Source organism: Ochotona curzoniae, unplaced genomic scaffold (assembly GCF_017591425.1).
Source record: "Ochotona curzoniae isolate NIBS_2020 unplaced genomic scaffold, NIBS_Ocur_1.0 scaffold_3208, whole genome shotgun sequence".
Lineage (NCBI taxonomy): Eukaryota > Metazoa > Chordata > Mammalia > Lagomorpha > Ochotonidae > Ochotona > Ochotona curzoniae.
The window spans coordinates 45793053-45821026 of NW_024467106.1; the positions used below are offsets into that span (position 1 = coordinate 45793053).

Here is a 27974-nt window from a genome sequence, read left to right on the forward strand (position 1 = left end):
ATCACAGCTTCCTGATAATTCAGACCCTGGGATGTACAGATGATGGAACAAGTAACTGGATTCTTACAACTCACTTTGAAAGTTGCACTGAATTCCAAGTTTCCAGCTCTGGCACATCCCAGTCCTGGCTGTCATGGACATTTGGGAAATGAAGCAGTAAGCCATAGCTTTTTCTCTTAGTCTCTCTACCTCTCAAATAATAAATTATTAAAAAAAAATTTTATAAACAAAGAATAACCAGTTAACCCACTAATCATTTTCCTAAGCATATACCCAAGAGAAATGAAAGCATGTTCAAACAAACAAACAAACAAAAAAAACACACAAAGGATCATAGCAGCATTTTTCATAATAGCCAAAGGTAGAAAATACAAAAATGCCTATAACTAATTAATGGATAAACAAAATATGAAATACCTAAACAGTGGAATCTTACACAGCCAGAGAAAGGGATGGTACACAGCTCAAAATATGGATGCACCTTGAAATCATGTATAAAAATGTGAAAGTGGGGGCCAGTGCCATGGCATATCAAGTTAAACCTTCAACCACAGTGCAGCCATTCCATTTGGGTGTGGCCCAAACCCCAGCTGTTCCATTTCTTGTCCAATCCCCTGCTAATGTGCCTGGAAAAGCAGCAAAAGATGGCCAAGTCCTTGGACCCCTGCACCGATGTGGGAGACCTGGAAAAAGCTTCTAGCTCCTAGCTTAGAATTGGCTCACTTCTGGCCATCGTAGCCAACTGGGTGGCGAAACAAAACAAAAAGATCAATCTCTCCTCACATCCTCCTTTACACTCCCTTTAAGCCTTTCTATTTGTTGATGTAATTTTGGATGATAGAACTTTTTTCCTTTCTTAGCCTACACAGTTTGTTTTAACAAGTAAGCACACCTGGGAAGAGCACTGTGCCGTAACAGTAAAGCTGCTTCCCACTTCACTGGCGTCCCAGAGGAACACTGGTTTGGGCCCTGCTGCTCCAGTTCTGCTCCAGCTTCCTGTTGATGTACGTGAAAGCCTTGGGACCCTGATCCACACGGGAAGTCCAGAAGAAGCTGGCTCCTGGCTGCAGATCAGCAGCCATTTGAGGGAGCGAACCAGACACTAAAAATGTCTTTCCTTTTCTCTGCAAATTCCGGCTTTCTAATAAAAACAAACCTTTCCTTAAAAATAATTAACAGTTTTACAACCTTCTGAAAATACTGAAAACCCCTGAATTAAATACTTTAAACGAATTAGTTTTGTAATATGTGAAGTGCATCTCAATAAAAAGAATACTTGAGTGAAAAGACCAAAGAAAATATTTTTTTAAAGTGGCAGCACTTAACTTGAACTTGTGATTCCCATCATTGAAAAACAAAAGTTCCTACTAAACGCTGTCTTTAGATCTAAGAACAAGAGATTCCTGAGGCTGTAGACATACAGCTTAGCATCTATTAAACGCTGGTGTTTAGCCCAGACTAGAACTGGCAATACCCTAGTGACGCCCAATACCAATTTTTTTTTTTGAAAAAAGATTTGAATGTAAATACCACAGGACAAACTTTCTTCCCTCAAAGAATTAGAGCTGCCTTTGTTGGTAATGAGTATGCTCACTTGACAGTCTGTAAAATCAGGAGTCTGGCCACTCAGGAAATACCCAAAGGCACTGAGAACATAATTTTTTTAACATTTCCTTATTTTTATTGGAAAGTCAGATAGACAAAAGGAGTAGAGACAAAAAGATCTTCTGCCCACTGATTCACTCCCAAGTGGCCATCCTCAATGCTTTCCCAGGCCACAAGCAGGGAGCTAGATGGGAAGTGGGGCAGCTAGCATTAGAACCGGTGCCCATATAGGATCCAACATGTGCAAGGCGAGGACTTTAGCCACTAACCCATAGTACATAGTATAGTACATAGAACATAGTATCCTAAAACATAGAACACGCAAATAAAGAGAAAAAACAAGTCTAACAATGGCAAAATACATTTCAGAATCCTAAAAGTTGGGCCCGGCGCAATGGTGCAGTGGTACAGTGGTTAAGGTCCTCGCCTTGCACGCCTGGGATCCCATATGGGTGCCGGTTCTAATCCCGGCAGCCCGCTTCCCTTCCAGCTCCCTGCCCGTGGCCTGGGAAGGCAATCGAGGATGGCCCAAAGCTTTGGACCCTGTACCCGCATGGGAGACCCGCAAGAGGCTCCTGGCTTCGGATTGGCATAGCATTGGCCGTTGCGCTCACTTGGGGAGTGAATCATCGGACGGAAGATCTTCCTCTCTGTATATCCGCCTTTCCAATAAAAATAAAATAAATCTTAAAAAAAAAACTTTCATCAACTATTATCAAAGCTTATAAAAAAAAAAAAGAATCCTGAAAGTCTATCTGCAGGTTTCTCTATCTAGTCAAAATTTTCATTAAAATACAACATATTCAGTGATTCTGCAACAAAATATTTGACTATTCAAGTCTTGTTTCTTTTTTTTTCAAGATTTATTTATTTTTAATGGAAAGGCAGATTTACAGAGAAGAGGAGAGATAGAGAGGAAGATCTTCTATCCAATGATTCACTCCCCAAGTGACCGAAAAGGCCAGAGCTGGACTGATCCAAAGCCAGAAGCCAGGAACCTCTCCCAGGTCTCCCACGCAGGTGCAGGAACCCAAGGCTTTGGGCCATCCTCAAGTGCTTTCCCAGGCCACAAGCAGGGAGCTGGATGGGAAGTGGAGCTGCCGGGATTAGAACCGGCATCCATATGGGATCCTGGTGCAATCAAGGCGAGGACTTTAGCTGCTAAGTCATGGCACCGGGCCCTCACGTCTTGTTTCTTATGTACATGTGACAGTGTTTAATTGTTAGCTTGTCATTCCAGCAATCCAGAGGAGATTCCATTTTGCCTGCCTATATCAAAACTAAGCTGAAACAATAAGCACAAGCTCACGTCTATATTTTCATACTTCCTTGTTTTGAATGAAACATCCAAAGAAAACAAATTTACTGGCTATTATTACTAAAACAATTGATAAATCAGTAATGGCATGAGAAATAATTCAAGGCTTCAAACAAACTCGTTCCAACAGTAGATTTTGTTGACTGATTTTATTAAATTTCTCCTAATGAACTTAATTCTAACCTGCTGAAGTAATTCTTATATCCAGCAGAGGGTGCTAAAGGAACATCAACATACTGTTCATTTTTTTTTCTCAATACAGCATAAGAGTTGGCACAGCCTTTGTAAACTTGCTCAGTCATAATGTCAACAACTTATACAAATTACAAGTGATACGCACCTATTTGTTCAGATTGTATCATCTAACAGCTCTCACTTCACAAGTAACTACTACAATAACTACTCTTTTTCAAAAAACATTGTCTAACACACTGGATCTTGGAAGACTGGTTAGTTCTATATGATAACCATAGCATTATGCATATTTCAGCGTAGGCATTATTATGCATATTTCCCCACCTTTACATGAAGGAAAAGAGTACTAAACCGTCAGCCTTTAAACCAGAAACCTCCAAGTATCCTTTTATTACCATAAAAAGGTACTGCAAAGGGATAAAAGTTTTCCAATATAATTGCAATCACATTATGTTTACATTGAAGGCCAATAGTAAATGCTACGGTATAAAAACACTTAAATCATTAGTTAAAAATAAATGAATGGGGCCTGACTTTCCAATAAAAATAAATAAATCTGGGGCACAGCGTGATAGCCTAGCGGCTAAAGTCCTCGCCTTGCATGCTCCGTGACCCCTTTGAGCACCGGTTCTAATCCCAGCAGCTCCACTTCCCATCCAGCTCCCTGCTTGTGGCCTGGGAAAGCAGTCAAGGATGCCCCAAGGCCTTGGGACCCTGCACCCACGTGGGAGACCCAAAGAGGCTCCTGGCTTCTGGCTTCAGATCGGCTCAGCACCAGCCACTGCGGTCTCTTGGGGAATGAACCATCGGATGGAAGATCTTCCCCTCTTTCTCTCCTCCTCTCTGTATACCTGCCTTTCCAATAAATAAATAAATAAATTTTTTAAAATAGATATTTAAAAATAAATTAAAATTTATTTTAATGAATGGGTCTGATGTGATGCTTTTCATGATGCTTTCACTGATACTTATTTTACTATGCAAGTAAAAAGAATATTAAAGAGTACCCACTATGTGTCAGATATCTCCAACACTAAGTCTGAAGCTGTACATGCCAGCATGAGCACAGGGAGGAATAAATTCGAAAATGCAGTTAACTGCTTTATTCAGCAAGAAATGAATAATGAAACTACACTGTTCAGATCCTAAAACAGTTTTTATTAGGTCACATATTCTGATTAGTTCGGCGATTAACTAATCTATCTTTATTTAAATATCACCTTTATCTCTTCTGGCAACACTTGAGTGCTCAACCCATTTTTTTAAAATGAACTTGCAGTTTTGAAACCCAATATCAACATTAAACACTGTACTGAAATGTATAATACAATCAGTGTAGTACACGAAGTACGATTGTAAAACCCAAGCAGTCCCCTCATTGACTAGTTAGTAATCAACACAGATCAGTACTGAAATACAATTGCTACAAGCAAATGACTTAAAAAGATGAATTATCCAAAATGGACTTCCTGGAAAACTATGGAAGGTCAAACACATCTTTCTTTTCCTTCTGCCTTTTCCCTTCTCTGTTACTATAAATATGACTGACAGAAGCAATTCAGGATTTATTTGCAAAGACTGTTGTTCTCTCTCTCTGCTGTAATTTTCCAAAGACTTCAGTTTGCTCAGAATTAGGTTTGCATCTTCTCTGTTTTGTTATTGAGTTAAGCTTATTTCCCATGATAATAAACTCCCCTAGTTGTAAAGAAGCTTATAAGAGTCATAGATATTTCTTTTTCCTGTACACATTTCCCTTGATTCTGTGGTATGTAGCACTGCATTTATAAAATTGGGTTGGGAGTTAATTTTTTTTAATCTAAGAAATCATTGATCCACGTTCAGATGAGTAAGCCACAAAATGGCGTAGCCTGTCAGACTTTAAAAACGTATTATATATATGAAGTTCTTTGGTCCAGGCACATAAAGAAATCACTTTTCATGAAATACAGCTATTAAAAAGCTTCACCAAAATTTAAAATGCTTGTTAAGCTAAAAGTCTCTGTATTGCCTGCTTGCTCTGATACCACTGACATTAAATAATGCACTATTTTAAAATTTTTTTAAAGTCTCCTACTTACTGTTATCGCATATTAGTTTCATTATTTTAAAATTATCATTTCTATTGGGACAGCACATTAGCTCAACTGGCTGATCCTGCGCCTCCAAGCATGAAGATCCCATATGGGTGCCAATTTGTGTCCTGACTGTAGCACTTCTCATCCAGCTCCATGCTTGTGGTGTGGAAAAGGAGCAGAGGATGGCCCAAAGCTTTGGGATCCTGCACCTGATTCAGAGACCGAGAGGATGCTCCTGGCTTCCAATTGGCTCAGCTCCGACTATTATGGCCAAAGCAGATGGGAGATCTTTCTGTCTCTCCTCTGTATAAATCTGCCTTTCCAATAAAAACTAAATATATTTTTAATTATCATATTTAAATTATCATTTCCACTAACTTTACTTGCCTGAAATTACTGGTAGTTGAAGCTTCCATACTGGAACGTAAAATGAGTATAGAACACTCTAGAAACTTAAAAACTTTTTCACTAAGCCACCACCGAGTTAAATGAACAACACTAAATATATTTATTTAAATTAAAGACAAAGTTTAAAGAGGTCTAAATATGAAGATTAACAGATAACCATATTTGTCCACATATAGGAGTTTTTCATTTATAAGATTTTACTAAATGAATAGAAACAGAGATGACCCAAGTTATAGAAATCACCTAGACTACATGTAAAGTTTCAAAACCCCCAAAGCAGAGAACTGGAATATCAAGATGGTAGAATAGAGTAAGGACACATTTAAACAGGGAAATATTAGCCAGTGAGAAGCAGAGAGAACACACTCCAGGAAATAGGAGAAGACAGAACAGCAGAGTGGTACCTGGAGACTGACAGACACAGGAAAGCAGCAAAAACAATGCTGTGGTGTTGCAGTGACTGATACCCCAGAGGCATTCAGCTAACGGGCAATCTGCACACCACCAACAGCCAGAACTCCACCAGCAACCAGCTGGGAAGCAACCTTCATCTGGGGAGCTCAGGAGATGAACCCAGACAAAGAACTACCCGTCCTACTCGTCTGTTTGATTTGACCAGGAACAGCAACAGAACGGCAGGTCCCAAACGCATGGTGCAGGAACAGGGTGGATTTCATCGCCCAGTCTGCCTCTAAGAGCTGAATTTGGCACCATTTTATTTAAGGAGGCGAAGATTATGAGGCAGGACTGAACATGCACAGAGCAGGGAGCGAACTCATTTCTGACTCAGTGAACTGCATCAACGTGGCATCCTACATGTAAAACCCAAGACAGGTTCAGGTGGCCATCAGACTTAATGACCAGCAGATCAAGAACTCTAGTAGTGCACTAAGATCCAATCTACACGGATGAAAGACCTAAACCTACATCCAGAAACCTTCAAACTCTTGGAAGAAAATGTTGGAAAGACCCTGCAAGACCTAGGAGTAGGTCCTGACTTTCTAAGAAGGACGCCAAAAGCAATAGCAGTTGAGAACAGAATAAACAAATGGGACCTCATCAAACTAAGAAGTTTCTGTACAGCAAGGGAAACAATCAGCAAAGTAAAAAAGCAACCCACAGAATGGGAGAAGATCTTCACGCACTATATAGGAGATAGTGGGCTAATCTCCAGGATATACAAAGAACTCCAAAACAACCAAAACACCAAAACAAACAAGCCACTCAAGAAATGGGCACGGGAAATGGGCAAACATTTCAAAAAGAAACAAGCCCAAATGGCAAACAAACATATGAAAAAATGCTCCAGTTCCCTGGCAATAAGGGAAATCCAAATTAAGAAATGGATGAGGTACCACCTAACACCAGTAAGATTGGCCCACATAAACAAGAACACCAACAACGCTTGCTGGCGAGGATGCGGGGAAAAGGGAACCCTACTCCACTGCTGGTGGAGCTGCAGCTTGGTACAGCCTTTATGGAAATCAGTCTGGAGAACACTCAAACAACTCAAAATCTGCATACCATATGACCCAGCAATAGCACTCCTAGGAATATATCCAAAACACCTGTTTCATGACAAACCAACATGCACCCCTATGTTCATAGCAGCACAATCAGTAATTGCAAAAACATGGAAGCAACCGAAATGCCCATCAGCAGAAGATTGGATAAGAAAGCTTTGGTTCATCTACTCCATGGAATACTACTCAGCTATTAAAAAAAAACAAAATGCAGTTCTTTGTGGCTAAATGGGCCCAACTGGAAACTATAATGCTAAGGGAAATAAGCAAATCCCAAAAGGTTAGATACCACATGTTCGCCTTGATTTAACCTGTAATTTCTGTTTGGTTGTTTGTTACTTTTTGAACCTGTCATTGATACTGTCTCAACCCAGATGTTTTGAAGAATTGAACTTGCATTATCTTTAACATATTGTTTACTCAATACTATGTCAATTAATTCCATAACATTGTATATTGATGCTGATGTTTTGTTGGGGCTTTTAACTGACCGGAACTTTACTCTGTTAGCTCTACCTTCAGACCAGAGAAGGTCTTCCCAAGAAGCCACTGAACTTATCTGGACAATAAGATGCTGGACTTTATGCTAGGTATATGCTTGCAATGAAGGAATCTCAACTGAACTTGAACTGTGGTTATGTAGCAAGGTGGAGGAATCCACTATGGGGGGAGGGTTGTGTGAGGGGTGGGGGGAATCCCAGTGCCTATAAAACTGTATCACATAATACAATGTTAATAACAATTTAAAAAAAGATAGAGCTGATTTTAATCAGGAATAAAAACAATCTATCATAAAAAAAAAAAGAACTCTAGTAGTGGCATTTCTTACAGTGTGGCAAAGAATTTAAGACTGCAGGGACAACAGTGAGCTACACATGCACTGAGCTCAGCAAAAATTCATTGAGCTCAGTGCATTGCTCTGGTCCCACAGGAAAATAATACCGACTATGGCATCGTAAGGGTCAAAATAGGTCTGTATGGTCCTCAGAACTAACAGTCAACAGGGTCCTACAAGATCAGCACCACCAACAACCTAGTTACATAGACACCTGGTATCTCCCTAATCCTGGGACCTGCTCCAACTGGAAGTGGGAGAATGGTTATACAGACAATGGTGCAGGCTGAGCACGGTATCACAGGAGGTGGAGAATGGTGAGCCAGGAGCTGGAGATACAGAGACCATGGTGGAAATCTAACATAAGAACCTGCAACTTGCTGGAAGGAGTAGCACAAGTGACAGCAAATAAAGAGCCATGTACCAAATGCAATAAGCAGAATCAAACTGCAGACCTGTGGGTGACACAGCTTAGAAACCTGTCCCAAGAAGATTCTGCCAACCAGAACTACAATGACCAAGAGCAAAGAAGAGACAGAGGCACAATGAATATTACTGAAGACTCCTCTGCAAACAAGCAAAACCCTATGCAAACCTCAGAGTTAACTGAGGAAGACATTGAGAAAATGGGAGATACAGAATTCAAACGCTTGTTATAAAGCTTCTTATCAACAATGAGAAGCATGTAAAGCAGGCATTCAAGGAATTCAAGGACTATGTCACACTAGAAATGAATCCAATGAAAGCTGATATATCAGAAATGAAGAATACAATGGAGTAAATTAAAAGTACAGTGGACAGTCTCCAAAATAGAATGAAAGAAGCAGAAGAAAGAATCTCAGAATTGGAAGATATTTCCTGTCACCAGGAGGAACAAACAAAAAGCTGGAAGCAGAGGTGGATCAGGCCAAAAAAGTTATTCAAGAATTGAAAGGCACTATTAAAAGGTCAAATGTAAGAGTTATGGGAGTCCCAGAAGGTGCAGAAAGAGAAGCTTGGTTTACACATGTATTTAATGAAATAATAAAGGAAAATTTCCCTAATCTAGAGAAAGAATTGGGAAACAACATCCAGGAGGGGCACAGAACTCCCAACAGGCTTGACCAAAAGCAATCTTCACCAAGACACATGATCATCAAGCTCTCTTCAATAGAACATACGGAAAAGATCCTTAAATGTGCCAGTGAAAAAAAAAATCAATTGACATATAAAGGAATGCCAATTAAACTCACAGGATACCTCTCACAGGAAATTCTACAGGCCAGAAGAGAATGGAGCAACATATTCCAAAGTCTAAAAAGCAAAAAAATGTCCATCCCAGGATAACATACCCAGCAAAGCTTTCCTTTGTCTTTGAAAATGAAATAAAATTCTTCCATAGTAAAGAAAAGTTAAAAGAATATGCCTCTTCCAAATCTGCCCTACAAATGATACTCAAAGATGTTCTCTTGACAGAGAAGAGGAATAGTGCCCACCAAAACCAAAGGCAAATGTGAAGAACATCCAAGTACAATAACAACAGAAGACTAAATCAATGAACAACCCATTGCTAAAATGACAGAACCAAATTAACACCCATTCATATTAACCATAAATGTAAATGGCTTAAAGTCATCAATCAAATGTCATAGATTAGTAGACTGGATCAAAAAACAAAACCCATCTATTTGTTACCTACAGGAGACACATTTCACCAACAAAAATCAGTGGAAACTATATCGTATGGGTTTCGATGTTTTTGGTTAGTTTCATCTCTTCAAAACACTTTCTTCTGATTAAATTCTCCAAATACTCATAGATCATACAGTAGCATCATTTTCTTCAAGAAGGTTCCTGATTTTCATTTTCAGCAACACATTAGTCAGTCAGTAGCATGTTATTTAATTTCATGGTGTTGTTAATTTATTTTTTGTCCTTCCTGTTGTTGATTTTGTTTTGTTTTTTCTGTCTCTTTCTCAATAAATATTTTTTCAAAGTATTTAGTGAATAGCTCAGAAAAGTAATAGTAAAAATATAAGCAATCCAAAATAATATAAGAAAAAATATTAGAGCAATTACATTTTTTAAAGATTTATTTATTTTCACTGGGAAAATATCAGAGTTACAAAGAGAAGGAGAGCCAAAGATCTTTCATCCGTTGGTTCACTCCCCAACTGACTGAAACATCCAGAGAGGAGGCAATCCAAAGTAGAAACTAAGAGGCTCTTCCAGGTCTCCCACACAGGTGCAGGGTCCTAAGGCTTTGGGCCAGCATGTACTTCTTTCCCAGGCCATAAGTAGGGTGCTGGATGGGAAGTGGAGCAGCTGGAACATGAACCAGTGCCCAAATGAGACCCTGCTGCTTATAACTGAGGATTTAGCCACCGAGCCACAATGCTGGGCCGGCAGTTACATGTTTTACGGGAGAGGGGATGTGCGGGGGCTGGGGAGAGGGGCAGGAATCAGTGGTAAGTGATCTACAAATACACTTTAAAGTAGGCATTAGACATTTGTCATATGAGCCAAAACTGGTGTACCAAGCATTCTATCTACAAAAATGAAATTACTGATACCCAGTACTTCTTCACAACTATAAGAAATTAAAATATTTTTAGTGATCATCAAATATGATAGTATCCTAAAGAGACTTTTAAATGGTTTTTAATTCTAATATTCAGACCATTAACTAAGCTAATCCTTATTAATAAGTCATCCATAAAATACATAGTATTAAAAGTAGTGTAAAATATGATGACATGAAAAAAGTGTTCACACAAGTAAAACAGAAGTTTGAACTGTTGTTGAAAATATAACCACTTTTTTTTTATTTCTGTAACCTTATAAAAGAATTCGACTATGTATGGTTACAGTATAATTTCATCTTTGCCAAGTTCACGCTTGGCATTACTATTGAGAATTCCCATATGCCACACACCCAGTCTCCCCCCAATATCATACATTAATATGGTACCCCTGAGCTATACCCAACAGCCTAGGTTGCATTGTACCTAAGTGTTATACCCCTGGCACAAAAGCAGCCAATAGCTGCATGGCATTCTGGGTCTGGCATTCTGGACCAACTCTATATTAACTATAGAAATGTTTATCACTTATGTAATTCTCTACTCTTTAACACTAAACCTACAAGGGTTGCGGGGACTGAACAAACTGCCACAACCTGCTTGCCAGAGTTCCTGGACCAGGGTCGGGGGCATTGAGAGCTTTTGATATGGGCAGAGCTGCAGCCTTGAGCTTCCTTGGGGCAAGTCATTGCACCATCAGTGTGTCCAAGAGCCAGGGTAGATGGCAGAATAGGCAGGGAGACCTGGAAAATCAGTGCCATGAGCTTCCTTGGGCCATGCCACTGTACCTTTCAGAATGTGTGAGACCTTGGACTGAGGACATGCCAGAAAGAGAAGTCTAGAAGGCCCCAACTGAGCCAGGCTGCTGTACCCATTGGATTCCACAAGTGCCAGGGTTGGGGACATGCCAGGCAGAGGGGCCAAGTGAGTCAGGCCCCCTCTGGACCAGGCTGCTACACCCACCAGAGTGTGCAAGAAACAAGGCAAGACACAGGCCAGGCAGGGAACCGAAAGGACCTTCCAGAACCAGGTCATAACACCCACCAGCACACACAAGAACCAGGGCTGGAAGAGGCTGGGCTAGGGGCCTACACAGCCAGTACTCCAGTGCTCTCTAACCTAGGCTGCAGCATCCAACATGTGGAGAGGCCAACTACTGACTTTTGGCATCAGCAAGCACCTCCTGTTGTCCTCAGGCTCATTAGGAATCCAATCTTGGGGTGTACGGTCTAGCCTCAGAGCACATGTTACATGGTTAGACCACCTCTGTTGCTGACTCCTATGCAAAGAAGCCTACAAAATCTCACAGTAATGGTGAAGATGTAGGGGACAGGGCACTGGCTCCAAATAGAAATTCTCTGGCTCATGAGAGAAATTCATATAAGAGAGAGATGTCGGAACCCAGGATAAGCAAACCCTATGTCCCTAATCAGGAAGAAGTTAACTATAGAAGATGTGATATATCTGCTCCCTTAGTTTAACAGTTGGAAATCTTTGATGGGGGAAATGAAATGAGACAGGTAGGGCCCTTCACAAACTAGAAGTCACACCCTCATCGCTGAATCACCCTTACCCTAGCACACACTTCCCATCACTGGGGACCTGGGACTGCAACATGAAACCACTCCCCTTCCTAAGATCCTGTGAAGACGGGTAATGTAGAGGGATTCTCCCTCTCTTCCTGCACACCTGGAATGGAAGGCAGAAACATTTCCCTGTCTCCCACCTTACTCCTCCTGATCACTCCAACCCAAACATGCCCCACATGCATCTTTGATTCCCTCATCTTTGAAATAAACTTCCAAAAAAATAACCTGAGCTTTACAACTAACTCCGTCTTAAAAATGAGCAAGAGATCCAAATAGACATTCCTGCACAGAAGACAGGCCAATGGCCAACAAGTACATGATATTTTACTCAGTATCACTGGTCATTACTGAAACGCAAATCAAAACCACAAGGAGACATACTTTCTGACCCACTAAGGAGGCTTCAATCAAAAAGACTGACAATAAAAAATACTGACAAGAATCTGGAGCAATCAGAACCTAGTAGGCAGGAGCAGAAAATACAGCAAAACAGTTTGACAGTTTTTTTAAAAATTAAACATAGTGTTATTCTATGTGACCCATAAATTTCATTCCTAGGTATATATCTAAGGAAACTGAAAATGTATCCAGAATAACTAAAAAGTGGAAACACAGAGCCATCACTTGACAGATAGATACACAAAAATGTGTAATAAAATGGAATATTCTATTTAAAGATATAAATTACTACTACATACTGCGAAATATCACAAAATACCATACACTGCAATTCCAGATATATGAAATATCTAGAAAAGAAAATGCTATCGAGACACACAGTGGATTGGTGGCTACCTAGGACTAAAGAGGAGGGAAACGAGTGGTGGGTAGTGGGTTTCTTTTCACAGTGATGAAATATTCACATATATTGGCTGTGATAATGGTTCAATGGGGTTTTGTTGTTGTTCTTGTTTGTTGTTGTTGTTGTTTTTTCATTTTCTAGCCAGCATTATCACTCTTGGCAGAAATGAAAAAGAAACAAAGCAATATCATACAGATTGTTACATTTCAAAATTCTTCCAGTGAAATATTACAGCTCCTTACCACCCTACAATAAGATTTCCAGTGTTTACCCAGTATCTTCAATTGGCCATCTAATTAATGTGCCTAATTTAACCTATCTAAAGCCAAATCTAGGAGCCAAAGTTAGGGAGCAGAGGGTTAGGCCACCACCTGTGAAGCCTGTATGAACAACAGTTTGTGTCACAGTTGCTCCACTTCCACCTCAGCTCCCTGCTAATGGCCTGGAGAAGCAGCAGAAGGTGGCCCAAATGCTTGGCCGCCTGCCATGCAGGTGAGAGATCCAACTCCTGGCATCTGATTCAGCCTGGTCCAGTTTAGACTGCTGCAGACATCTGGAAAGTAAACCAAGATCTCTCTCACGTGTGCACTATCTATCTTCTATCTGCTGGTTCACTCTTCAAGTGGCCCACACAGCCAGAACTGAACTGATATAAAGCCACAAGCTAAGAACTTCTTCCAGGTCTCCAATGCAGTTGCAGGGTCCCAAGGCTTTGGACCATAATCAATTGCTTTTCCAGGCCACAAGCAGAGAACTGGAAGGGAAGTGAAGCAGCAGGGATATGAACCAAGGCCTATATGGGATCCTGGGGCATGCAAGGCGAGGACATTTGCTACTAGGCTACTGTGCCAGACCCGATGTTTTTTTTTAAATGTAATTACTTTATTGGAAAGGCAGATCCACAGATCCATGGGTGCAGGGTCCCAAGGCTTTGGGCCATCTTCGACTGCTACCACAGGCCACAAGCAGGGAGCTGCTTGGGAAGTAAAGCAGCCAGGACACGAACCAGTACCCATGTGGGTTCCAGCAAATGCAAGGTGAAAATTTTGTCACTAGATAATCATGCCAGGACCAAGGCAAAGGGATTTTAACATCGAATTAAAAGTTATAACTCTTACTGTTATACATATACATATTGCTTCAGTTAAAATTTCTAGGCCAGGGCCCGGCATGGTAGCATAGCAGCTAAAATCTTCGCATTGCACACACTATGATCCCATACGGGTACTGGGTCTAATCCCGGCAGCCCCACTTCCCTTCCAGCTCCTTGACTGTGGGCTGGGAAAGCAGTTGAGGATGGTCCAAAGCCTTGGGATCCTGTACCTGCAAATGGATTTTCCCCATCTAAAATCTCACCTGAAATGCATCTCATAAATTCAGCTAGTACGCAATTCAAATTTCAAAATTAAAATTTAGTATTTTGTCATTTAGAATCTAGATATACCACACATTTTCCTGAACTGACAGGAATGACTCTCAAATGTCCCAAATAGTCCATAAGAATTAACTGTGAATACTAAATGGATTTTAAACATTAGAGGAAAGATACATTTGACTCAGAAACAAAAGTTCTCAACAATGCCAAATATAAAACATAAGTAAAATACCTTTCAAAAATAGTTTCATAGTTTTTGGAAGAAAAGGCTGTATCTAACCTTAGATCACTGATTGAGTAACACGCATGCTGTGTAATGATTATAAAACATACCTCGAATTCTTTCCTAAGACGTTCCTCTCGTTGAGTACTAAATTCAAGTTCATTCGTTTGTCGTTGTAAGAGTTCAGAGCAGTCCATATGTTCTGTTTCTAATTGTTCTACTTTCTTGTGCATATTTTGTACAGCATTATCTTGTTCCTGCAAATAATTCATGTTTGCATCAATAAAGCTTTTATGTCATCGGTGACTAAAAGTTACTCTAGCGAGGACAGTAACTAAACCTGAGCTTCAACTAGAAAAACAGGTTAACTTTGGCAAGAGAGGCCTAGACCTAGCTATAACACCCAAACATCTAAAAAGTAATTCTAGAGTTTGACACAAACCTGATCATTACATGGCAAAATTAAAATGTGTGTAGCACACTAAAGTGTTATATCAGTTCCACGCCAGAGAGGTTTTTTTTTTTTAAGATTTATTTATTTTATTGGAAAGGCAGATGTACAGAGAGGAGGAGAGACAGAGAGGAAGATCCTCGGTCCGATGATTCACTCCCCAAGTGACCACAATGGCCGGTGCTGCGCTGATCTGAAGCCAGGAGCCAGGAATTTGTTTCCAGGTCTCCCACACAGGGGTAGGGTCCCAAGGCTTTTGGGTCATCCTCGATTGCTTTCCCAGGCCACAAGCAGGGAGCTGGGTGGGAAGTGGAGCTGCCAGGATTAGAACTGGCACCCATATGGGATCCCAGCACATTCAAGGCGAAGACCCCAACCATTACACTATTACACTGGGCCTAGCCAGAGAGTTTTTATATAAAGTTGTATTAAATTGTCATGAGATTTTCTCCACTTATTAAAACTTATTATTTGTTATTACTTATTATTTGTTGCATAAATGTATACTGTTCGTTTGTGTGAGAAGGGATGCTTAACTACAGTCCCTCCTAGTAATAATCCTTGAGAAATGTTCAGGAGTGCTCACAGTACTTCAGTGTGAGTACAAGCTAATGGTTCTTAAGTTTTTATCCACTAGATGGCTGTGTTTCACTTCCTTTCATTTCCAGAACTTTTCAAACCTATGTTACCATTAAAAGAATATAAACATCACAGTCTTCCACTTAAATTTCTCAATGTCCTTTTCCTTCTAAATTCAGAAATAACAACTGAATTTCATTGAAAGTTGAAATGTGAAGTTAGCATATATATACACACATATTTTCATACATATATGTGAAAGTTATATTCCACAATAACTAATCTAGATTTATCATTCTTACTTAAGGTCCTTAACGAAGTTCTTCCTTCCGCATTCCCTTCACCATCATATTCTTACAGACATACATACACATTTATACACGCTTCCAAGAATTCCCACTCAAATCACAGCATCAGAGTCTGTGTATGTATCAAACATCAAATATAATTTTCTACTAAATACTCTACTTTGGAAAGTACCCATCCATACAGTGTACAGTTAAGGAATGAGAAACAAACTCAATTTCTTCTCTTCACATCCCCTCATTCGTAAGTATTCTATAGCTGACCACACACGTAACTCAACAATTATTTTCTTCAGGTCATAGAGATTTCTTAATATGCAAAAGTTATCTAGTTATACTTGTTTAATCTTCACACTTTCAGGGGTAAGAACAAAGCTCAGGGACCAGTGATGTGGCGCCAGACATTAAGCCACTGGCTGTGCCATCAGCACACATCAAAATTCCAAACCAAGTCCTGGCTGCTTTACTAGTAACCAAGCTTCCTGTGTTGATGGCTTCAGAAGGCAACAGATGATGGCCCAAATACTTGCCTACCTGCCACTCATGTGAAAGACCTGGATGAAGTTCCCTGTTCCTGGTTTAACTCCTGTCCCAACCCTGGTTGTTGCAGCCATTTGGGAAGTGAACCAGAGAACAGATCATCTCATTCATTTTCTCTCTCTCTCTCTCCCTCCCTCCATCCCCACCTGACTGCCTTTTGAAGAAAGAAAGAAAGAAAGAAAGAAAGAAAGAAAGAAAGAAAGAAAGAAAGAAAGAAAGAAAGAAAGAAAGAAAGAAAGAAAGAAAGAAAGAAAGAAAGAAAGAAAGAAAGAAAGAAAGAAAGAAAGAAAGAAAGAAAGAAAGAAAGAAAGAAAGAATTTAAAGCAGAGGCAGCACAATGGTTTAATTGGCCACTCCTCAACCTGCAAGTACCAGCATCCATACAGTCACTGGTTCGTGTCCTGGTTGCTCCACTTCCCATTCAGCTCCCTGCTTGTGACCTAGGAAAGCAGTCAAGGATGGCCCAAAGCCTTGGATCCCTGCACTTACATAGGAAGCCCAGAAGAAACTCCTAGTTTGTATCAACACAGCTCTGGCCACTGTGGGAGTGAATCAGCTGGAAGATCTTTGTCTCTCCTTCTCACTATAAATCTGACTTTCCAATAAAAATAAATAAGTCTTTTAAAAAGAGTATAAAACTACAAAGCAGAGTAAAAGTTTACCACATTATCTACAACTGACAGCACTCAAAAATTTTATATAACACTTCACATCTAAAAAATTATGAACAGCCTAATGTAATCTAATTTTATCATATCTCTCTGTGTAACCCAGCCTTTCAAATACATAAATAACTCTTTAAAATGTGTATTCTGTAGCTGTGGTAAAGAATTTTCTATAAATATCCATTAGTTTCATTTTGTCTACACTGTAGATCAACTCTGCTGTTTTTCTGCTGGTATTTTTTTTTTGTCTGGTACATCTCTCCATGATGAAAGGAGGGTGATACACTCTAATATTATTGTATTATGCTTCTCTTATAAAAATAGGTGTTCCAGCAATACCAGGCCCAGCGCAGCAGCCCAGAAGCTAAAGTCTTCACCTTGAATGTGCTGGGATCCCATATAGATGTCAGTTCTAATTCCGCTTCTCATTCAGCTCCCTGCTTGTGGCCTGGGAAAACAGTCGAGGATGCCCAAAGTTTTGGGACCCTGAACCTGCATAGGAGACCTGGAAGAAGCTCCTGGCTTGTGGCTTCAGATCAGCTCAACTCTTGTCCTAGTGACTGCTTGGGGGGGTGAATCAATGGACAGAATATCTTCCTTTCTGTCTCTCTTCCTCTCTGTATATCTGACCTTACTATTTAAAAAAAAAAAAAAAAAGTTTATCATGTTCAGATCTTCCTACTGAACTGACCCTTGAACATCATATAGTGATCTTCCTTGTCTGTTCTAGCAGTGTTTGCCCTAAATTCTATTTTGCCTTAGTATAGCTGTTCCTGCTCTCTTCTGACTTCCACTTGCATGCAGCACCTTATGCTATCCTTTCACTTTCAGTATGTCTGTCTTTACGGGCAAACCGTATTTCTTGTTTGTAGCATATTGTTGTTGTTTTAGTTGTTTTTTTTTAATTCAGTCAGCCAGTCTGCAGATTCTCGTTGGGTGATGTAGTTCACTTACATTCAATGTTTTTCCTGGTAAGTAATAACTTGACTCTGACACTTTGTTGTTTCGTATATAGCATATCTTCAGAGGTGATGCATTCCTTCAGTTCTTGCTTGTCTTTGAAAGTCTTTATTTCTCCCTCACTTAGGAAAGAGTTGTGCTGGCTAAGGTATTCTGGGTTGGAAGATTTTTCTTCCAGAACTTGGATTTTACCACTCCATTCCCTCCTAGTCTTTAAGGTTTCTACTGCGAAATCTGCTACCAACCAAATGTGAGTCCTCCAAAAGTTACTCGGAGCTTTTCATGTAAAAACATTTCCATTCTTTGCAGTTCATGTAACCTGATAATTTGTTGCTTGGTTGCTTCTTTTTATTCATTAATAAAGCAATATTGGCCTGCAATTTTGACACTGAGTCGATCTATATAATACTTATTCAATTAGCTGGACATACTTCTAGCTTTTTAAGTTAGTTAAGAGAATAAGAAAGACTATATAATCACATATATACATGTATCTATTTCAAACATCCAGTCAATGGGCCAGCACTGTGGCACAGGATATTAAGCTACTGCCTGAGATATCACTATCACACTTCTAGAGTATTGGTCCAAGTCCCACCTACTCTGCTTCAGATTCAACTTCCTCTAACAAATCTGGGAAGGCAGCAGCAAATGGCACCAGTGGTTGGGACCCTGCCATCCATGAGGGAGATGAGATGGATTTCCTGGTTCCTGGCTTCAGGCTGACCCAGATCTGGCTATTGCAGCCATTCAGAAAGTGAAAGTGCAGTCAGAAAATTCTTCTCTTTTTCTGTCTCTGTCTTTCCATATATATTTTTTTAAGTTTATTTATTTATTTATTTATTTATTTATTTATTGGAAATGTGGATCAGATTTACAGAGAGAAGAATCCTTCATCTGCTGGTTCATTCCCTAAATGGCCACAATGGTCAGATCTGAGCCAATTCGAAGCCAAGAGCTTCTTCCAGGTCCTAGGTGCAGGGCCATCCTCCACTCCTTTCCCAGGCCACAAGCAGGGAAATGAATGGAAACTGGAGCAGCTGGGACACAAACTGGCATCCATACGGGAACCCGACACTTGGCAAGGTTGAGAATTTAGCCATTGAGCCATCATACCAGGTCCCCGCTCCCAAAAACCTCTGCAACAGAGACAAGGCATGACTTCACCTGTCTGGGAACTCCCTAGGAATTCCTTTCTGAGAATTTGGCCTCACACTGTATCAATAATTAGTGACAACTGTCTATTATCACATTGTCCAGGGTAAAAAAACAAGTCATGGTTAACAAGAAGCTGACCAACAACTATGAAAGAGAAAATTAGAAAATGAGATATCACCGGGTTTTGACTTTCTAACATCTTCTTGGAATCCAAAAGCTATAAAGAAAAGGGTTGTGTGCATGCCCAGGAAACACCTGAGAAGGCCCCAGTCTCTCATGTCTGGCTAACCTGAAGGCTGGGGATTGAGAGTTAACGCAGTTTTAATTTACCTGAAGAACACTGTATACATAACAGACAGAAAGTACCCTTCTTCAACAAAGGCTAGATTTATGTGTTCAAAGCATTTGAAGAAATTTTTAATCATTACCTAACCACCTATGACCAAACAGAGAATTCACTAACTACACTTGATAACAAAACAAAAAGAATTCACACATTTAAACTGGAAAAGCCAATCAACAAACAACACAAAAAAAGATGTTCAACATAACAAGTCACTATGGACAAATAAATTTAATTCATGAGATATTATACCATACCACACCACACCATACCATAGCATACCATACTACACTACACCCACTAATATGGCTGAAAGCAAAAAGGCTCATAATAACAAGTGATGGTAAGGATGTAGAGAAACTGGAACCTTCACACGTTGTAGAAGAGCTTTAAAAATCTGCTATGGCACAGAGGCTTGAGCCCCTCCTCAGTACACCTGTGTCCCATGTCTGAGTGACAGTGGAATCTGCTCCTCCACCTCCTGTGCAGCATCCTGCTAATGCTCCTAGGAGGCAGCAGAGCAGACGATGGCCAGACATGGATTCCATCCAGCCCTGTGGGACTCCCAGTCTCATGGCTTAAGCCTGGCCCAGTGAACTAAAAACACGAGTTCTCCATTTCAGTCTATCCCCTTCTCTGTGTCACTCTGTTGTTCAAATAAATGGTCTAAGGCTAGTGCTGCAGCATAACAGATTAAGCTTTTGTCTGCAATGCTGGCACAAAAGACATTCATATTTCACATAGTACATACAGAATAAAGGTGATTTTTATAGTATTTTAGTACACCTGCACTTTGATTGCAACCCATCACATGAGGCCAGGTATGGAAATTTCCATTTGAGGCACCTCATCAACACCAAAAAGGTTTCAGATTTTGGAGGAATTTGGATTTCATATTTTCCGTTTTGGGATACTGAATCCTTATCACAAAGAGGCGAAAACATTGACTGCTGGAGAAAACTACCAAAACAAGTAAAAGAACTACAGATACCAGTATTATAAAGCTCCCATCACATAAGTAGCTCCACACTTCCTCTTAGCTGTTTATTTCCTCATTTTGAAAAAATATATATACAGCCACCAGAACATCAGATCACTAAACAGTAAAGCTCCTCATGTTAAATTTAAGAACAACTATAAGGCCAAACACTTTAAAGACTGTCAAGGACAGAGAAAAAAAAATCTTCAAATTGGAGATGAACTACATCCTCGGCAAATTAAACGAAGATATTACAATCCCAGGGCTGGTAGTGAATTAAGCATTACCTATAACACCAACATCCCACATCACAGCAATGGTTCAAGCCCCATGCACTCTGCTTTGATTCGGTTTCCTGATGATCAGCAGGGAAAACAGCAGAAGACGGCCTTAGCCCTAGGACCCTGTTACCCACATGGGGAAACCTTGATAGTTTCTGGCTCCTGACTTTGGCCTGGCCCATCCCGACACTGTGGGAATTTGCAGAGAGAAGCAGCAGATAGAAGATCTTTTTCTCTGTCTCTCCCTCATTCTGTCACCCTGCCTTTAGAAACAAAAAGGGTCCAGCATGGTAGTCTAGCGGCTAAAGTCCTCAACTTGAATGCGCCAGGATCCCGTATGGAAGCCGGTTCTAATACCAGCATTCCTGCTTCCCATCCAGCTCCCTGCTTGTAGCCTGGGAAGGCAGTCAAGAATGGCCCAAAGCCTTGGAATCCTGCACCCATGTGGGAGACCTAGAAGAGGCTCCTGGCTCCTGGCTTTGGATGGCACAATCCCAGCCATTGCAGCCACTGGCGGAGTGAATCAGCAGACCAAAGACCTTCCTCTCTGTCTCTCCTTCTCTCTGTTTATCTGACTTTCCAACTAAAATAAATAAATAAATAAATAAAACATATCTTTGGGAGGAAAAGAAATGAACATAAAACAGGAAGTGTATATCAGGGCCAGCATTGTCGCCTGATAGGGAAAGCTGCTGGCTACAATGCCAGTATCCCCATCAGCCACCAGTTCAAGTCCTGGCTGCTGCAGTTGCAGTCCAGCTTCTTGCTAAGAGCCAAGAAAAGGCAGGAGATGATGGTCCAGGTGCTTGGGCCACTGCCACCCATGTGAGAGACCTGGAAGAAACACCTAGCTCCTGCCTTCAGTCTGGCCCAATCCCCGTGGCTACAGTCAAACAACAGATGGAAAATTGATTCTTTGTCCCTCTAAACAAATCTTTTTTTAAGTCTATATTGAAAAATTAAATAAATAAATACAAAGAACAAGAAAAAACTTAAAATTAAAAAAAAATTTCTAAATTAAAAGCTTAAAAGCAAGAATTGAAACTCGGCAGAAATACTTCCATCTACTAACTCATTTTTTTTATTTGCAAAACAGAGACATGAATCTCCCATCTGCTGATTTAATACAGCAAGAGCTGGGCCAGACCTAATCCTGGAACTGGGAATTCAAGCCAGGCCTCCCACGTGGGCAGCAAAGACCCACCTGTGTCGGTTGTCACCTGCGCCTTCCCAGGCTGTACATCAGCAGGAAGCAAGAACTGAAATGGGGCGGAGACGGCACGCCAGCGTCTCAGGCAGTTTCTTAGCCACTGTCCTACACACCTGCCCTGAAAGACTAAAATGTAAAATTGAGAAAAACTCTCGGAAAATAGAGCAAGTTCTTTAAAACGGCCAACAGAAGCAATTAGCATCGGAAGGATATCAACTTGATGCCAAACTGATTACATAGCCAATGCAATTCTGATCAAAATTTACAGAAAAGTTTCTCAATAAATATTTGAATAAGTAATTCCTCAAATTCACAGGGGGAAGTACAAGACTCTTTCCGGGGGGGGGGGGTGGACAACTAAAGCTATGAGAACTTGGGTTCATGCTAGGGTACAGTGGGTTAAGTTACCAGTACAGCACTGGCTATACTATCAGACCGTCACCCCACTTTTCATCCAGTTTTCTGCTGACGCAGCCTGCCAAGCAGACGACAGCACAAGTGTCTGGGCCTCTGACACCAACGCAGGAGACAGGATGCAGTGCCTGTCTCCGAGCTTGTTTGACCCGCCCTGGATGTTGCAGGTACTTGGGCAGTAAAAAAGCAAATGGAATCTCTCCCTCTCTCTCTCTGTCTCTCCAACTATCTGTCTCTGCCTCTCTTTCAAGTAATGAAATGTTTTAAAATAAGGGAACTTCTACTAATTGTGACTACCCTAAACCTATGGTGAATAAAACAATCTGGTACAGAAACAGACCAATATGTAAGTAAGTCAGATCACAAAGATTCAAAATTTAAGCCATAAAAGAATGTGATATATGATAAATTATAAATCATCATAAAATTATAAACATAGCATTATTAACCCAATAAACAAAAAAATAGACAATTGAATAACTGGTGACATTTGGATATTTATATGGAAAAAAATTAGATCAAATTCTATATGTAGAAAAAACATATATTCTAACTTTGCTTTATACAAATATAACACTTTTGAAAATCACCATTATGGGCCCAGTGGTGTGGCCTATCGGCTAAAGTCCTCACCTTGAACACGGCAGGATCCCATATGGGCGCCGGTTCTAATCCCAGCAGCCCTACTTGCCTTCCAGCTCCCTGCTTGTGGCCTGGGAAAGCAGTTGAGGACAGCCTAATGCTTTGGGATCCTGCACCCATGTGGGAGACCTGGAGGAGGTCCTGGCTCCTGGCTTCGGATCAGTCCAGCTCCAGCCTTCGCAGTCACTTGGGGAATGAATCATTGGATGGAAGATATTTCTCTCTATCTCTCCTCCTCTCTGTATATCTGACTTTGTAATAAAAAATAAATAAAATCTTTAAAAAAAAAAGAAAATCACCATAATAAAGGGAAATACATATAAATTCAACTACCTCAATGGGCCTGGAGCAATAGCCTAGTGGCTAAATCCTCACCTTGCATGCTCTGGAATTCCATATAAGTTCCAGTTTGTATCCCAGATGCTCCACTTCCCATCCAGCTCCCTGCTTGTGACCTGGTAAAGCAGTCTAGGATAGGCCAAAGCCTTGGGACCTGGCACCTGCATGGAAGACCCAGAAGAAGCTCCTGGCTTAAGGTCAGCTTAGCTCCGGCCCTTGCGACCACTCGGGGAGTGAGAGTACACAAAAGATCTTTCTCTTTGCCTCTGCTTCTCGCTGTAAATCTGTCTTTAAATACATTAACAAACAAACAAACAAATTCAACAACCTCAAAATGTTTTGGGGTCCTAGTGGCTAAATCTTTGCCTTGCCTCCCCCAGGATCCCATATGGGCACCGGTTGGTTTGTATCCTGGCTGCCCTACTACCCATTCAGCTTTCTGCTTGTGGTCTGGAAAGCAGTCAACGATGGCTCAAAGCCTTGGGCCTTGGACCCTGCACCTGCATGGGAGAACCAGAGGAAGCTCCTGGCTCCTGACTTCAGATCAGCTCAGGTCTGGCTGCTGCAGCCACTTGGGGAATGAACCAACAGACAGAGAATTTTTCTTTCTGTCTCTCCTTCTCTCAGTATATTTGTCTTTCCAATAAAATAAATAAATAAAATAAAGCTCTAAAAAATGTCTTAAAGCTTCATTATTTATTTGAAAGACACAGTAACAGAGTGAGGGGGAGAGAGAGAGAGAGAGAGAGATTTTCCACCCACTGGTTCATGTCCTGCATGACAGGTACAGCCAGGGCTGGACCAGGCTGAGGCCAAGGCTTGGGAAACCCATTCCAGGCTTCCCACATGAGCTGGTGAACAGCATCCACGGCTTCCAAGGCACAGCAGCAGGGGCTCAATCAGACGCCAAGTATCCCAAGACTCAAATCAACATTCTGATGGGGAAGGTGAGTGTCCTATAGTGGGTTACATATTGAAATTTAAAACTGAACATCAAATTTAATGTAAGTGCTGTCTCTACAAAAAGGATATAAGTATCCAAAGATTAGTAATAAAATATTAATTAACCTATAAATACATATGAAACATCCAAAAGGAAAAAGACTAACAAGTGCAAACTGGCGGTTCCCAAAAGAGAAAATAGGAATAACCAATCCACAACGTGCTCAGCTGCAGCAAAGAGAAAATTTAAGCAAGAACAAAGTTCAATTTCACACATTTCTTAGGAAAGTGTACACCTGAAAAGACACTGAAACTTGAAGGAGTTTTTTTTTATTCCACTAGAGGGAGTTGTTGAACTGAAAATATTTTTAAATGAAGCTTGTTTCTGAACTGACATTTAACATCCCAGGAAAACACATTGTGCTCTTTGAAAACAAGCTTGTTTTCTTTCCACATCTTCAAGAAACATAAACCAAAAAGTATGATTCTTTATATGTACTCACATAAACAACATTCCTCAGCATCCAAAATACGGTTCCAATTCTGAAGAAAGCTAACTATATATTCAGAAAACCATCAGAGCTAAAATGCTCTGTGCTAGCCCATAAAACAGCAGGGAGTCTCGTGGGTTGCAGTGCTTGTCCCCCACACGGGGTGATCCGGCTTCCACGCCCAGCTTCACTCCTGACTCTTTTCCTGCTAGTGCGAGGTGGTTCAAGTCATATGTTTCACCACTTAACGTGATAGATGTGGACTGAGTTCCAGGCTCTCAACTTCAGCCCACCAATACATAGGAGTGGTCCTTCTGTCCCCACCCTCCCCGCCATCAGCTCCCAACTCTTTCTTTCAAGTATTAAAACCTTAACTAAGTCTATGGTTTTCCCCTGAAAGAACCAAAACAAACTCCTTCCCTCGAATCCCCAAAGCAAGCTTAGTTCTTCAAACTAGTGCTTGGTGGGCTGGGTGCTGCGGTGCCTCCGGATAAGGCACTGCGTGTGAAGGTGGCATCCCTTATCAGATTGCCGGGTCAAGTCACAGATACTCCATTCCCACCCAGCTTCCTGCTAGTGTGCCTGAGAAAGAAGTGGGAAATGGCCCAAATTAGGATTTCTGCCATTCTTACAGGAAACTAGAATGGAGTTCCTGGCCACTGGCTTGAGACTGGTCCAGACGAGGGTATCATTTGGGGAGTGAACTAGCAAGAAGCTCTCCCTTCCTCTCAAACTCATTGTCACTCCACCCTTCAAATGAAAACATGGGCCTGGCGCAGTAGCCTCGTGGCTAAAGTCCTTGCCTTGCAAGGATCCATATGGGTGCTGGTTCGTATTCCCAGTAGCCCCACTTCCCATCTAGCTCACTGCTTGTGGCCTGGGAAAGCAGCAGAGGACAGGCCAAGATCTTGGGACCTGTACCCATGTGGGAGACCCAGAAGAAACTCTCAGCTTCAGATCGGTTCAGCTCCAGACATTGTGGCTACTTGGGGAGCGAATCCACTGTATGAAAGATCTTCCTCTCTCTTTCCTCCTCTCTGTATATCTCTGACTTTGCAATAAAAAATTTTAAAATCTTTTTAAAAAACAAGTAAAAATACATGCACAATTTTTTGGAAAAAAATTAACATTCATTGTTCTAAGTGTAAATCGGTACTACTTTTCTTGTAATTGGCCCTAAGTGATCTAGGAAAAGATTCACTACTCAGTAGATGCAGAAAAACCACATAAAATTATGCAAATCAAGAAGTTCAAATTTGCATGTCCATCTTAGGAATACTCAAGAAACTGCCCAGGCCATGAAGGTGTGCATATCTGAAAAGCCACCAAGCATCCGAAAGGCACCACATTTAAAGAAGCAGTGTGTGAGCTGGCAGGTCTGCCCAGTGGGGTTGGGCATGGGTTCAGTGAACCACAAAGAGTGCTGAATTTCTGTTGCATGGGCTTAAAAATGCAGTGTATAGGGCTGAACGTAAGGGTTTGTATTCATATCCTCTGGTCACTGACTGTACCCACACGAACAAAGCCTGCAAGATAAACTGGCATATAAGCTCCATAAGCCACATCAAGACGATCCTCACTGCAAAAAAACAGAGAGATCTCCCAGAAAAAAAACAAAGAAACAAAGAGTTAAGGCCCAGGGAAAAACACACCATACAATAAATGCAAATTAAAATCTTTCAAATTATGAAATAGTTATAATTATATAAAATCTATCATAATTATAAATTCATAAGCCTATGAGCCAGCCATCATATTTCTAGGCATTTAAACAGCAGAATCCCTTGTTTGACTGCTTAGAGATATCAACTAGAATGTTATTGAATAATTTTTTAATTAGAGCAAGCATTTTTGAAAGCAATAAAATGCCCCCCAACAAGGTACTGCTGAGATACACAAGGTGCTCCACAAAATTCCTGGAAATTTTGCATCATTTTTAATATCCTCTGTCCACAAAGTTTTTGAAGCTTCTTTATATAGAAACACCTACACAACAGACAACCATGCAAACACTAAAAGGATAAGATATGGATACAAAATATTGGAGCATATAATTTCACTTTTATAAATATATTAGCAAATAATTCTATATACTTCAATAAGGAGTGGAATTGGAAATGAAAGAGGCAATACCTTCACCTTTTGAAGTTTCCTGAAACTTGGCGAATTTTTACAGTAACATGTTATTTTATAAATTAAATATTGAGATTCCCTTCATAGTACCTGTGCCAGTCGTTTTCCTTTTTTTTTTTAAGATTGATTCATTTTCATCGGAAAGTTAGATACACAGAGATGAGGAGAGAGAGAGAGGAAGATTTTTCTGCCCGATGATTCACTCCCCAAGTGGCCCCAACAGCTGGAGCTGAGCCAATCTAAAGCCAGGAGCCAGGTGCCTTTTCTAGGTCTCCCACACGGGTGCAGGATCCTAAGGCTTTGGATCTTCCTCTACTGCTTTCCCAGGCCACAAGCAGGGAACTGGATGGGAAGCATGGCCTCCGGGATCAGAACCAGCACCCATGTGGGATCCCAGTGCATGCAAGGAAAGGACTTTAGCCGCTAGGCTATCACACCAGGCCCATGCCAGTCATTTTCTACGACATTAGCTGACAGGTGACCAGTAGACAGTTTCCCAGGAAATTACAAAGAAATGCTCCTTTTTGTCCTTGCTCACTGTACATAATTACTCATGTAATTTGCTCCAAGTTGTGTCTATATCACAACTACACTTGCTGGGTCAATCTTTTGACATGTTGTACCCCAAACTCTAGTACCTGTTTTGACATATAAATGGCTATGTGTAAGCCTGGGTTGATAACTCTGTTTTTTGCCTCCTCCTATTTCTCTTTCTGTATTTCATGGTATTATTTTCAATCTAAAGTCACACACTAAAATCAATCAATGGGTGAGGAGTTGATAACTTTTTCCCCTGCTTAAGCTATAGCAGTTTGAAAATAAAATAATGACAAATGTAAATTTATCTTCTCAATACATGCAATACTACTGACAGACTATACTTCGGAATGAAGTGGGAAAATGATCAAGGGAGGTATGGGATTTTCTCCTATCTAAGGTTTGTTTCTTTATTTGAAAGGCAGAGTTACAAAGAGAGCAGACAGAGTGATTTTTCCATCCACTGGTTTGGCCCCCTACACGGCCACAGTGGCCA

The 27974-nt window shown here is 40.7% G+C and overlaps 1 protein-coding gene across 1 annotated transcript in view; it reads right to left on the reverse strand.

Annotated features, from left to right (window-relative positions):
- CCDC171 (coiled-coil domain containing 171) overlaps positions 1–27974 on the reverse strand; it is a 301385-nt gene that overhangs the window by 244313 nt on the left and 29098 nt on the right. Inside the window, exon 7 of the mRNA XM_041004524.1 lies at positions 14620–14766. Within this exon, the coding sequence (XP_040860458.1) occupies positions 14620–14766 (147 nt within the window). The remainder of the gene's footprint in view (positions 1–14619; positions 14767–27974) is intronic.